This window comes from Osmerus mordax, chromosome 2 (genome assembly GCF_038355195.1).
Source record: "Osmerus mordax isolate fOsmMor3 chromosome 2, fOsmMor3.pri, whole genome shotgun sequence".
Classification (NCBI taxonomy): Eukaryota; Metazoa; Chordata; class Actinopteri; order Osmeriformes; family Osmeridae; genus Osmerus; species Osmerus mordax.
The window spans coordinates 19,163,857-19,178,342 of NC_090051.1; the positions used below are offsets into that span (position 1 = coordinate 19,163,857).

Here is a 14,486-nt window from a genome sequence, read left to right on the forward strand (position 1 = left end):
CTCAGTTTCTCTGTTTGTCTATCTGTCCATTGGTCAGTTGGTTTGTGAGACCATTTTCTCTTTGTCTCTTTCCCCCTCTCTCTCTCGTTCTCTCCCTCGTTATTTCTCTTTCTTGCCCTTTCTCATTCCCCTTAGATCATCTTCTCTTCTGTCCTCGCTCCCTGTCTTTTCTCTACTTTCTCTCCTGCTCTCTGTTGGAGACATCAGCAGTAACTGTTCCTGTAAGTTCTACTCACTGAGCCTGCAGAAAGCATTAGGTCCAAACCCACGCCATCTCTATTACTCTATGAGATCACCATCATAATGTTGGAATGTCCTGTCTGTGTCTGCTGTCCAGTCAATGCTGACTGGCTGGTAACATGCAGCACTGGATGTTTGACAGCGGGCCAGTGGCCCAGGCCAGACCTACCCAGGGACCAGCGACTAGCTCATATTGGGCTAGGCCAGAGGCACTGCCCTGTTAGATCACTGCCACTCAAAAGGTGTGGTCCTGAGTCCTCACGGCCAACACTCACAGTCGATCCATGCAGTCCACATCAACAGTCGGATAGGCATCATTTGCACAGTCGTTTATTGACTCTCTGTTAGTCTAATGGGGTTTTAGAAGGGAGAGAGTTGTGAGAGTGTTTACCCTGGAGCCTGGCCCACCAGGCTGTAGGTTGGGGGGGATTGTGGGGGCTCTGATGACCAGGGTAGAGTGTTGGTGGAGTCTATATTGACTTGATCTATGCCTCAGGACCCTTGTGGGACTGGAAGAGCATCTGCCCCGGGCCGTGAGGGGGAGGCATGGGGCTCTGGACTCGTGGGGTGGGTGGGTGGGGGGGTCATGGTCAGTGGGGGTCAGAGCCAGAGGTCTGCCCTGGGGGTATGCCTTCCTTTTGTCAGGCTGAGAGATGTTTTAATCAGTCTCGGAGTCCCTTTGTTTGTCCTTCACACACAGAGAACCCTGTGGAGGAGTTCAGAACAAAGGCTAACGCTGGAAAGTTCTCTTAAACATTACTGACCTCCATGGTCAGTCTGTGCTTGTAGAAGTTAAACGTAACTCTGAGTCAAAGCTTCTGTCATTAAAACAGATTACTGTCAATTAATCTCAGTTATATTGTTTGGCTTCCAATCACTTAAGCAATTAACTTGGAGGTGTGAGTAAACTACCCAACTAAGTAGCAGAAACAAATCAAATCTTTTATTTTTAGCTGGTCATAGCCACATTTTAATCTACACTCATAGTTCTGGTAAGAGACCAAGCACACATTGTTGAGGACTGGCTGTGCTAAAGTCTTGATCCAATTAGACTTATTGCAGGAGAGAGAATTTCCTTTTTGGGATGATGAAAGAGATTCCAAGTCCTGGCAATAAAAAAATCCTGTGGTTGTGTAAGAATACACTTAAAGCTAAAACCAGCAAACAGACAGTGCAACTGTTAGAACAGAGGGTCAAAAACAAAATGCACTGTAATTATTGTGACAGAATTGACAAGGTTACGATACAGCTCCTATGTCCTAGTTCTCTGTTAGGCTCCTTGTAGTGTTTTCTCGTTTTGCCACATCTTTTCAGAAATGTTAAATAAAAAATGGTAAGCAGAGGCAAATTGAGACATTTTCTCCTTTTAGTAAACAAGGAAAACTGAACAAGTGCACAGTGTAACAGATGACAGATTAGAATGCTGAGACTGGGTCCATCTGTTAAATTATAGTCAGATGCATCCTGCTCACTCAGAAGTGCATTATTCATGGTCGTAAAGTGGGTCTGCTGGTACCAATGACAGTTCAAGCACAAAGGGACATGTTACTCTCTCCTCTCCTCTCATGTCCTTTCCATTCCACTCTACTCCACCCTGCTCCAGTCCAGTCCAGTCCAGTCCAGCCCACTCCTCAATAATGCTAGAAGCAGTTAATGCACAAGAAGGCTACTGTTATAATAGTAGTCATTACGGAGGGAGCGAGTGAGGCTCATCCAGCCTGTCTCCAGATGTGACATTTCAGATCCTTCTCTCCAGTCAGCTATGGGAATCCTCCAGCTGGAACTATTGACCGCCATAAAAGAAAGGGAGCTCGAAGCTGAATAGGAAGTGCCTCTGTCTCTAACTATGATAACAGTGCTGACACTTCAACATATATAGTTCTGCTCGAGACAAATCGAAGCTGTCAGCTCCTGAGATATGAGAACAACCTGGAACCCCGCATCAAACATCTAGTCCCTTTTGAAGTGCATTGTCACAGGGGATGAGGGATAATTGGTGACATGGGCTAGAGAATGGAGACCAATGATCATAAAGTAAAGCTCATTATGATTGACAATGAGTTCATTTTGTTACCTTATTGTACATTTTTCTATTTTCTATTTATGCCTTTTGCTGCAGTACTTGTTCTATCTTTCTTCTTCTTATATGTATTGTTAAGCACCAACCTATCATAGCAAATTCCTTGTATGTGTAAACCTACTTGGTCAAATCCTCTGTCTTGAATTCTGAACGTCTAGTAAATGAACATGAGTGTGTTGAGCACAGGCCCTCCTAGGTGAGACCTGAAGGTCACAGCTTCAGAGAGCAGACCAGAAGCAGCAGAAGCTACAGGAAGCCCATAAACATACTAACAACACATAAACATACCTTCAACACAGGGACCTGCATGTCAACATACTAACAACTTATTAGCAAAACAGAGCATGCGGGCCTAACGAGGAGTGACTGGGGGAGAGAAGAACACTCCTGCTGCTAAATTAACGGATGCACCATCTCCAAACAAGGGAACGTTCTAATTACTTTAGCATGCATACCACTGAAGCAGAGCGAGAGAGACAAAGCGAGAGCTGTGTGTGTGTGTGTGTGTGTGCTGCGTGCGTGTGTGCATTACAATCCTTTGGGCAAACATGTGTATGTTCTGTAATCTTTACCCAGCTGGTCATGATGATTTAGCATCATAGTGCTATGGACCTTATTCTCAATGAACACATACATGTTATTTCATACACAACCACACACCATGGAGAGGAAGTAGCAACAACAATAATAATCATCCGACTGTGTCCTGGATGTTGTTACTGCGTGATCTGCTGACTGTTTGTTGTTTGCCTTTGATTCCGAAAGCCTGGACTGATACATCTCTCTGATATGTTTGATCCTTGTTTAAAGAGCGCTCCTCCTCCTCATCTCTCCATCTCTCACTTCTCTTCTTAGTCAGGAAGAGAAAGGTGAGAAAAAACAGACCGCCAGAGAGGACAGTATGAGGAAAGATTGTGGGAGGGTCTTGCTCTCTTTCTCTCTTTTCTCCCTCTGTTTCTTTCCCTCCCTTTCCTCTTTTCCTTTGATAGAGACTAGTGTAGTATTGACATGTGTATCCAGTTACGTTTGGAGTTTTTACAATGGGAGAAAAACAGCTAAGCGCTAAATGAAAGGCAGAGTAAACCCAGAAACTGTCATAAAAAAAATCAAACACATACATGACTGCTTTGCTATCCATGCGGGGTAAACTACTACCAAAGACCGGAAATACCCCTGGATTATCCACAAACCCCTTTGCAGAGTTTACCCTCACTTCCTCATGTCCTCCCTCCTTTTTCCTCACTCGTACACTTTAGAGAAAAAAAGGTTAGATGTTTCTTTTTTCACACTTCCAAATGGAAGAAGGGAGGAGAATGCTGAGAGTAGGATTTCAAGAAGTATTGATAAAGAGTCTGCTCTGTCGCAGAACTGCTCTGTCACACAGCAACCCTAATGAGCCTTGAAAGTCATTCTGAATCGTACACTCTGAAACAGAAATAGAGGAAAAGTCAAGGCACAGAGAGTGAAACAAGGGGAAAGAGAGAAATAGGGAGAGAGGAGGGGAGAGAAAGGTGAGGAAAGAACAGCTCTCTGGCCAGTGGCAGTGCTGCATGAATGAGGCTAGTGTTGGAGTGTTGGAGAGTGAGCCTGCTGGTATTAATATGGTGCAGAAGCCCTGCTTAACTTTTATTAAACCTAATCCCCAGGTACTCCTAGCATCCCCTTGGGCTGACGTATTACAGACACAAGAACACACATACATGTATGCACACACCAACAGTTGACATGATGAAAAGATCACGGTTCCCTGGACTGACCTGTCGACCACCAAGAACTAATCATTCACACAAGGAAGCACTTTCAAAACAGCGGAGGTCCAAATCCTGCTAATAAACGTAAGTTAATGGATTCCAAATTTTTGGCCAGTGGTAGCCACCTTTAGCCTGCTTGGGCAAGTAGAAACCTCCCTCTAATGCTCCCTCGATGCCTGCTTTGTTCTGGCGAGGCTTACAGTCCCAGTCCTGACACTATGGGCAGAGGAGATTGTGGAGAGCTCTCCAAGCACAATCTCAGGTACCCTCATGCCTAAGTCTGGCCTCCACTTCCAAATATTTACTTTCTTCAATTACAGTAGATTTACAGTAATTGAATTAACTTTTAATTACTGCTTCTGAGAAATTGTAGCCACTCTGAAATCCAGCTTCCCCCCCCCCCCCCCACCCCAACACACACACACAAAGATGGAGAGACGTTGAGAAGAAGTGTGTGTGTGTGTGTGAGTGTAACACGATTCTTGCTCAGCTGGGTTTCCGACCTCACTACTCTTCACTGGTGTCATATCTCTCCTTTAAACCTTGACCCTCCTTGACCTTGGGACGGCTAATCAATCAAGGAGGAGGTCCAGAAACTGCATCAAATACAAATGGTTTGCTCCCTGCCAAGTATTAGAAAATACCATTTAGAGTTTCTACTTCATTTCGTTGCCAAATTGGAATAAGAAATGTGCAGGACAAATGACGAAGCTCAATAGACTATTAGTGCTACCTACTCTACATCACTCGTGTGGGATGCATATAGCTCAGTGTTAAAGCATTTGACTGCAGCTTTTGAGGTTACAGGTTCATTTCCCCTGCATGTCGCTTTGGATGAATGAGTCTGCTAGATGAATATGTTAAATTGCATTACATAACACTCACATACTGTGTTACAGACAGTTTTCTAACGGACTCACACACATACTGGCAGATGAACACAGTAACAGACACACACACTGTCCCCCTAAAATACTGGCTGAGGATTTATGGGGTTGTAGAAGGCAGCAGTAGTGAATGTGTCAAGAGCTACCTAAGCTAAAAGCCAGCCTACCCTGTGAGACATTTTCTGTATCTGCTCTGAAATCAAACAAAGAAAACTCTGCGAGGGTGAAACATTTGTGCACTATTTTTTGGGACTAATCTTATATGACTTAAGGCAGAGTGTCCTGTAAGTGGTTCCAAGTCTGCACATATGTGTTCCCTGTCTTCACGGAGCTGTATTTGTTGACTAATTTTTGCCGAATTGTTTTTCTTTGGCTCCCTGTAACAGTCTGACATCGCCAGCCGACTAAGCACCTCTCCCTCTGGTATCTTTCAGATGGACAGAGGATCTTTCAGATAGTCAGCGAGACACAGTCTAGTCAGACCCATGGATATTCCATCTGGTGTTCATCCATCCCGCATAGCTGCCTGGGTTGGTCTCTCCTTCAGTACAGAGTTCTCTTCTCTCATCCTAGGTGTGTGTGTGTGTATGTGCAGCCCTGCGTGTGTGTAAGAATGGGTGTGTGTTTGCGTACTGCTTGTGTGCGTGTTCATTGACTGATTGACAGAGCAAAACACTCCTTTGTTCTGAGGCATGTTAGAGGGACTCTCTCCTTCTTTCCCCATCTCTCCTTAGACACTTTGGAACTTCTAAGAGCTGAAGATTATGGGTTTGACCCCAGCAAGAGGAATCTAACAGAGGTGACCTCTGACATCAGTAAAGCCAGAGTGACGATGTCCCTGGACATCCTCATCTCCCCCCAGCTGCCAATCTGGAGCCTTCCTGTTACATCATCACACAACCTGCTTACCCACCTGGGCAACCTTATGTAACACACACACACCACACACACACACCTGGTACCTTACAGTCGTGTATCGTAATGTGTGGACACATACAGGACAGCACGTTATTCTCTGTCTCTGTCAAACGCCGTCATTTCAATGACACTGTACTGTACTGCCTTTAGTTATCTGTCACTGCTTACATGCTAATTACCTTTGTGTAGATAGGGTTTTTTTTACCACAATCTAAGACAATTGTCACAGTAACACTATTAACCAGTGTGTGTGAGCACATTCATGAGTGTGTGTTTATATTCAGACAGAGCATGTTTGCTGTGAGGAGAGCAAACTCTGGAAAGCCAAACTTCCTTCCTGCCTGAACCAAAGTAGACGCCAACCATAACAGACAGACACACACACACACACACACACACACACACTGAACTTCAGACAGATATGGCTCGTGTGAAGAGTACACACACGGTCCAGCCAGAAGTGGCACATCTGTCCCTGCAGCCTGAGAACAGTACACACTCTCCTTTGCCCTGCTGCACGGCCCCTGCAGTCTCCTCTCATGTGCAGTGAGATAAGATACTGTCAGAACTTACTGATTATCACCTGATAACAAAAAACCTTTTTAACAGAAACATAGAAATAACCTTTTAACAGCTACATCTCCTCTCCTATCCAGGGTACCATACTGCCCCCTGAAGGCCATTTTGACTCAGAAACTCCCTAACAACAGAATGTTAAAAAAAAACATACTGGGTCACAAAAATCACACAGAAATGCAGCTATGCCAGAATAACAAGGGAGATAAACCAAGCTAGGACTAGGGGAGAAGAGTAGAGCAGAGCAGACCTGAGCAGAGTAGAGTAGAGTCAAGAGAGGAGCGGAAAGGAGAGGGGGGGGGGGGGGGGTTGGATAGAAGAGAAAAGAGAAGAGAGACTAACTAGCTTGTTATCTTTGATTCAGTTTGATGTTGTTTTTCTCTCAACAGAGAGCTGCTTGCTGCTGCTTGACCTCCAACTCAGCTGCTGAGATCCCTCCAAGAGCAGCTGAAGGGCATCAGATAACGAGGCGGCCATTACTCTGCTACAAAGAGCCTGGCAGAGAAAGAGAGAGAGAGAGAGATGAGAGGGAGCTGCAGGATGAGAAATGACCACCGCTGACAACATGATTCACTCAGCCATATAGGAGAGATTAACAGTGACCTGATCAGCCAATCAACACTAAGTCCTGGTGCGCTCTGTTTGAACAAGCTGCTCCATTTACACATCCGTCACACAGGGTTTCACACCCAGTACCAGCAGGGGCTGGTTCGTGACACAAGGGTACTGTTGACGTGTGCTCGGAATGCTTCCTTCTCTTCCCTTTGTCCCTGACACCTTTGTGCTGTCATGCAAAGAGTGTAATGAGTTCCAACTGCCATATTTTCTTTGACCAATACAAGTATGTTCAATCTGTAATTTTGAAGTATAGAGACAAAGAAGAGACATACAGGATCTTATTTTCTTGGGTCTCCCTATTCAGACACCGTCATTTGACACCTTCCAGCTTGACAACAGCGTAGTTAGATAAACGAGAACTTGTTTAAACTGTAAAATACTGATATTTTATTCTTAAAAATGCAGCAGAAATGTTTAATATGCTCTAACACAATCCAGCCATCAGCTGAGTCGGAAATAAATGGAAAAAAGTATACAGTACGGACATGGATCATCACTCTGCATCATTTAAAAGATTCACTGCTACAATCCACAGTTCCAGTTCTCCGACTGTAAAACATGAACACATGAGATTACATAGGATGAACAACACATGTTAGATATGTTTCTACTAATGAGTCTAATATATTATCTACACTCCAGTTTTAACTGACAGGAGGAAAGAAGAACTCTTATTGCCAAGTTACAACAAGACACGATGCCAGGAATATAACCTCAGGGCCTTGTTTCAGTACTCTGGAAACACACTCTCCATCACCTCTCCTCCATCTCTAATCACCCCTCCTTCACATCCGTGCCTTTTCGGCAGTTATGTAGCGAAACGAATGATTAGATGGCAGATCACCTCAAGCACAAACAAAAGGTTCAGTAGCAGAGGAGGGTGTGTTTCTTGAGTAGTCAAACATGTGGGTGGGTTCAGGGTGACTGAAAGCCGCACAGACTGAGGTGATGTGCAACAGTGCTGCTCAGAATCTACAGCAGTTGAAAGACGGCAGTTGTAATGGGGGGGGGGGGCTGGTGGGCTACGACAGTTCTCACATCTCCCTCTCTTTACAGCGCAGAGAGAAACCAGCTCTGACAGTCTGACATGTGCGATTAGGTCTCATGTGGTTTGGTTTATTGAGCATGGTGCCATGACGTCGAGGTTGTGGGTTTAAATCCCCCTAGGACCCACGTTGGCACTCACTCTAACATAAGTTGCTTTAGATAAAAAGCATCTGGTAAATGGCACAGCCCGCCCACCACCTTAAAAAGTATTCAATTAACCATGAGGTTTCATTCTGTTGCATAACGTCGATAAACGTTTAGCTGAGCTGAACGCTACCCTAATGTAACCTGTTATGAGTTCTATTTTATATCTATACAAATACAATACCTCAAATGAAAGCATAATGTAGTTAAGTAACTAATGCTGATGCAGGAGCTGTGAATGATGTAAATCTTTTGTATCTATGTTGCTACCATTTATTTACATATTTGAAAGTATAGCTGGCTGGTAAAAGTGATAATAATGAACCATCAAGGAGCCCTCATAATTTAACTTTTTCGTCTTTCTATCTTTCACTCAGTCATTGTCAATCCAATTCGTTGATCTTCCTTTTGTCTCTCTGTCTCTCTTTTTTCAAGCACTTGATCCTCTGAAGGTAAATTCTTAAATTAAATGCTACATTCACATTTCGCAGGTTTTTAAAGTTCAGGTCACTCAAGTTCACTCTGATGGTCCCACTTGAGTACTGGAAGTCCCAGAGCATGCAGTCGCTCCGGATGGTGCCAGAATATTTTAGACACTAGCTGTGTTTTCCGGGGCTGTGTTCACAGCCGGAGAAACAGTCCAGTCATCCTTGTGGCTATAGAAAAGGTCGACCAGACGTTCTAGTCAGAAGCAGTGTTGCCTGTGGTACATGGATCAGCAGCCATATTGGGTGAACTGTTGGAATGGTTAGTCATATGATGCATAGAACTTCACTTCCCAGGGCTCCCTGTCCTCCTCAGTGTTCTATACATGCAACACCGTGTGGTCCGGGTCAGACTGGGCCTTAAGAATCCAGGTGGGTATTAGAGGTACATTTGTTCTGTTCTGCTCCCCGCCGTAGTTCTGCGGTTATACACGGGTAGTGGAGTGTGTGTGTGCGGCGATGTGTGTGTGGGGCAGGTGAGCATTGCTGTAGGGGCTGTAGCCCTGGGGAGGACCCAGCCTGAGGCCTACCACTGAACCAGGGGTCATGGGGGTCATGGGGGTCCCAGGATGAGAGCCGGGGGTGATGTGGGTCATGAGGGGCACGTCGTCAGGTGAGCGTCGCAGGGTCAGGGCGTAGTCTGGCGGGCAGGTGAGGCGCACTGTGTCCAGCGTGCTGTAGATGTCCTGGGTGTCCATACCATCCAGAGCATCGAGGGTGTCCAGCGTGTGGTGCGTGTTGTTGTGAGCGTTGCGTTCGTCCAGTGTGTGGACGCCTGCCTCACACTCCAACTGTTTGACCTGCAGAGACAGAAGACCCTCGGCCTGCAGCTGGCTGGCAGCCACATCGGTGGCGGTGATGACGTCGTTCCGGGGTGGGAGGCGTGGCCTGCGGTGCTCCAGGCGGCGCTTGTCCTTCTTGTAGAGCAGTGCGGCGAAGGCCAGGATGTTGAGGAACAGCAGGGAGGCTCCCACTGCAATGGTGACGCTCAGCTCTGTGGAGTAGTCCTCCACCGGGCTCTTGGAGGCCTGCTCCCCAGCATGGAGGGCTGGCGCTGGTGCCTGGGGGGTGCTGGGGGGGGATGCCTGCCGTGTGCTGGGGGGCCAACCTGTGGAGGCAAACATCCAACTTTACAAAACCTGTCCGGCACGGGTTTATACAGAGCTACCCCAAAACAAGTATCATGGGAAGAAAAACACGTCTCAAAAGAAGATGGGAAATAAAAGGCAATTAAGTAGGAAGCTGGTACCTTTGGACAGCCGCCTGGTGTAGGAGTAGGGAGTGTCCTCCTGGGGGTTGGGGCTGTGAGTGAAGGAGGAGACGGACTGCAGCAGCTCGTTGATGTTGTGGAGGTGAGGCACCAACTGCAGCCAGAAGGAGATCTTGGTGGCGCGATAGTGGTCCCTGACCCGGGGTTTGAGGCCGATGTGCAGATACAGCTGCTCCTTGGGGGTGTACTTGGCCCAGGCCACCTCCTCAAAGCGGTTGGGTTTGGTGTGGATAAATTTGGTGTCCTGAGGTACTGGTTGGTTGGGGTCCCTGGAACACAACAACAGCCACATCCACCGGCCCAACAACATCAACAACAATCAGATAAGCTGAATACATCCACAACATGAGAAGCACAGACAGGAGTAAGGGGGATATTGATGATGGTGAGCATTATAACTCCTGTATAGTCACAGGAGAGGACGCAGAAACCAAAGTCTTGGTTGAGTAAAAGGCCCAGTTATGGAAGTAATGGTTTTGAAGTTAATAAACTTTAAAGGGTATCGGTGCTTACCCCGTCTTTGCAAAATTGGTCCAGTAGGTCATGACCACAGCGCTGAGCATCACGTCGTTCTTGGAGAAGTTGCAGTTGAACAGGTCGGTCGGTTCCACCATGGGGACACCAAACACGTAGGCCACCTCATCGCCGTGCGCGGAGTCAGCCCAGGGGGGCGTGGTCTCACTCTGACAGTGGTGGTAGAAAGAGTAGAAGTAAGTGGGCGAGCCGTACTGGGCGTGCAGGTCTGCTGTGGCCACCGCCGGCGCCACCCACTGGTGGTCGGTGAACAGCGCCACCAGGGTCTTCCTGCGCGTCTCCGCGTTGTCCCGGTCGGCCCAGTCGGTGTACATGAAGCGGATGCTCTCCCTCAGCGTGTCGCGCCCCTCCGGGTAACCGTACAGACTGTCCACGAAGTCGGACACGGCCAGGTCAAAGTCCTCCGCGGACACGCCGTCCTCGCTGTCCACGATGCCCTCCACAAACTTCAGCCCCTCTCCCTGGTTGATGCCCAGCATGACGTCATAGTTGAGGAACTCGCCCTGCTCCATCAGGATCTGGGGGTCGTCGGGGATGACGTCGCCGTCGATGACGGGGCCAAAAGCGGTGTGGTACTTGGCTGGCGTAACGCTCTGCTCCACCAGCTCACGGTAGCCCCTCTCTTGCAGGCAGGCCACCAGCTGCATGCTGTCATCCAGATGGCAGCCCACCTTCTCCCCCAGGGCACGTGCATACTTCCCTGGCTGGTAATTGACCGCCCAGCTGGCTAGGGCACTGCCACTCTGGATGATAGCCCTGTGGAATAGGTCTAGGAGAACACACAACATAAGTCAACATAAGTCACATGCACACACAAGATCTCACGCACACACCCATCACAGCAACACACCAGAAGCCATTGCCATGTGCGGTGTGGAAAAGTACAAGGTGTCTGTCCTTGTTCCTTTATTTTAAAAATGACAGAAGTAAAGTTAGGAGTTAGAGGGAGGGCTTTCTCACCCTCTGAGTAGTGTGACAAGGTGAGAAGGCTCACACAGGAGGCTCCAGCCCCAGAGCCAAACACAGTGACTCTGTCTGGGTCTCCACTGAAGGCCAGGATGTTCTCCTTGACCCAGCGCAGGGCCTGGATCTGGTCCAGCAGACCATAGTTCCCCTTGGCTGCCTGGTCACCCGTACTTAGGAAGCCTGGGAAAAATACACAATACATCACTACACACCAAACAGTATTAAAATAACAAATGGTATCCATGGTCACAGCGCTAAGGAAGCCTGGAGTGGAAGCGCAACATATTCCAGTCCTACAGATGACCATGAAAACAACACAGCACACTCCATTTACCTTCTAATACATTACAACAGGACACACACATGCATAATTACAATACCTACGGGAAAATAGCTTCGATAGTAATGATGATTATGATAATAATTAAGGTACACTCAACACTTTGAGCATGTAATTGTTGATGATGATGGCTCACCCAGTACTCTAAGCATCTAGTGGTTGTTGATGATGATGAGGATGATGATGATGATGACGATGATGACAGTGACAACAACATCTCACCCAGTACTCCAAGTCTATAGTTAATGGTGATAACAATGACGTTTCCGTAGCTGGCCAGGACACCACCATCCATCATGTTTCCGGTTCCTTCTGTGTAGGAGCCTCCATGAACGTACACCATCACTGGACGCAGACCCCCTTCCTCGTGGATGTCTGGAAGACAAATGGATGCTGAGTTTGAACCTAAACCCTGACCCCTGACACCGGTCTGATCCCCTGGGCGTCTGCACTTCGAAACATGAACACTGCAACAGCTATGCCAGCTGATCTTCAACTTATTTCTAAACAAGGATGCATCCTGTCTTGTGCGTGGGTGTGATGTGGACAGGTGCTGCGTACCTTCCTCTGTGGGTGTGTAAATGTTGAGGTAGAGGCAGTCTTCGCTCTGGTGGGTGAGGTAGGTGGTGGCGATGTCCAGGTTGGCGGTGAACCAGGCGGGCATCATGTCACTCAGCAGGCTGCGCTCATCCAGAGACTGGGGGCACACAGAGGCGAACTGGGAGGCGTTGCGCACCCCGGTCCAAGGCAGAGGGGGCTCCGGGGACTGGAAACGCCGATCCCCTGTAGGGGGGCGGGCGTAGGGGATCCCCAGGTACTGTACTACTGGTCCAAGGATATCGGACGCCAGCGGTTTGAGGACTCCCCGGAGTTGACCCTGGGCTGTGGTGATCACTGGTACGTTCTGGCCGAGGACGCCTGGACACAGTAGCAGAGACACAAACAGGGGCAGAGGCCACAGCCTGGCAGGGGAGGGTACGGCTGGACGCGGAAGCTTCCCTCGGAGTGGGAGGAGATTTGTGTGCCTGGAGACCGACATGGTCCTCTGCTGACCACAGGATGGGGGTCTGGTTAACCCTTTAGAACCCAGGAGAGACCAGCGCTCATTCAGATCTGCTCAGCTCTGTCCATACTACAGCCTAGAACCACAGAACCCTGTTGTTATGCGTGTGTGCGTGTGCGAGAGGAGTGTTAGTAAGATTGTATGAGTCAGTGTGTTTTTCAGAGTGTGTCGCTTGTCAGAAGTGAGTCATGAGTGTGTGCCTATCAAAGTGTGTGTGTGTCTGTTTGTGATGGTTCGCCTCAGTGTGCTGTCACACTTCTCCTGGTCACCTCCACAACAGTCACAATATTCATCCTGGGAGAGAAGAAGAAATGGAGGGATAAAGACAGTCTTAAACAAGCATACTATCATTTAATGTGTTACATTGTACATCATGGTACTTGTGCAATATTATACTCGGCAAACATTATCAATTTATTTTTTACTATGAACTCAATAGTTCAGCCTATTCAATATCTCACTGTCTCAAAGGACAGCACAACATTGATTACTGACTTAAGCTTCATGTCTCCAGCTAATCCTCGAACAATGTTTTTATGGTTGCTTGTCACCTCGGCAGATGTCAGCCTTTCATTTAACCGTACATGGGACAACGAGGTACGACATAGGACGGCACGCACGCTTAATTACTTCCTGAACAGGCGGTAGGCTGTGTGTGACCTGCAAGCACGGGTAGGCCTTCTTTCTGCTACAGCTGCTGCCCCATACAATATGGCCATGCCATGACACTGTCTGTCAAATACGCCTGGGGGCCCCAACTAACGCATAGCCTATCCATTAAAAATTATCACACAGGTCTGAAAGCAGTGTAATAGAGTCGATGTAACAATTCGTCACTGTCCAGATACAGTGGAATTCCAGAACAGGTGCTAATTGTTATTCTAGTCCAGAGTCGTCAAGGAATTCTGACCAAAACAATATCAAGCAATACTGTCGGGATATTTTCCAGATATGCATTGGCTATAATAAATTATCAACATTTATATTAAAACATTTTTTTTAAGAAACAAAAATGGACAAGAATAATTTTCACTGAATAAAACGTATAGTAACCTAATGTCTCTTTATACCACGAGCAGCGTCCTGGCTAAAGAAGAAAACCTAAGCTACATCACCATCGCTGACTAAGGCATCGGTATCGGCTTTGGTTTCTGCAGTAAAATCTCAAATGACAAATGTACAATACCACGGTGTACGAAATGCGAAATCCCAAGACTACATCCCGTTAACCGCAGAGCCTCGTGCAGTAACGACGTGCCCGGGATATTTCGGCGAACTCTCCGGAATAAAAGCGTCAATCAGTGCAAAAACGGTTGGATGTAAGAATCGGTAACGAATTAAAAGGCCCAGGACGTTACAATAATCAATCTCTTTTTCTCTTTCCTCCCCCTCTCTCTCTCTCTCTCTCTCTCTCTCTCTCTCTCTCTCTCTCTTGCTCTCCAGATGCTATTGGACAGTGTTGGAGCCCGCAGCCAATGACACGCACCTTCATTTGGAGGCACAGTCAGAGTGGAGAGCAGGGAACAGACCTGAGCGGGCAAACACACACACACACACACATAAAAAG

General features: G+C 47.4%; 1 protein-coding gene across 1 annotated transcript; it reads right to left on the reverse strand.

Moving 5' to 3' along the window:
* Nucleotides 1-9,171: 9,171 nt before the first annotated feature.
* On the reverse strand, nucleotides 9,172-12,757 carry nlgn4xb (neuroligin 4 X-linked b). Its single transcript, XM_067254763.1, has 6 exons — nucleotides 12,418-12,757; nucleotides 12,079-12,231; nucleotides 11,511-11,696; nucleotides 10,530-11,319; nucleotides 9,996-10,285; nucleotides 9,172-9,854 (listed from the first exon to the last, which is right to left on the reverse strand). The coding sequence occupies exons 1-6, from the start codon at nucleotides 12,521-12,523 to the stop codon at nucleotides 9,172-9,174; spliced, it is 2,208 nt and encodes a 735-aa protein (XP_067110864.1). The 5' UTR covers nucleotides 12,524-12,757.
* Nucleotides 12,758-14,486: the final 1,729 nt, after the last annotated feature.

Coding starts and splice junctions, on each gene's coding strand:
- nlgn4xb (XM_067254763.1), bottom strand. CDS start 12,523: ATGATGCCCGCCTGGTTCACCGCCAACCTGGACATCGCCACCACCTAC. Junction 11,320..11,510: donor CTTGTCACACTACTCAGAGG/GTGAGAAAGCCC, acceptor GTGTTCTCCTAG/ACCTATTCCACAGGGCTATC. Junction 10,286..10,529: donor ACCAATTTTGCAAAGACGGG/GTAAGCACCGAT, acceptor GTTGTGTTCCAG/GGACCCCAACCAACCAGTAC.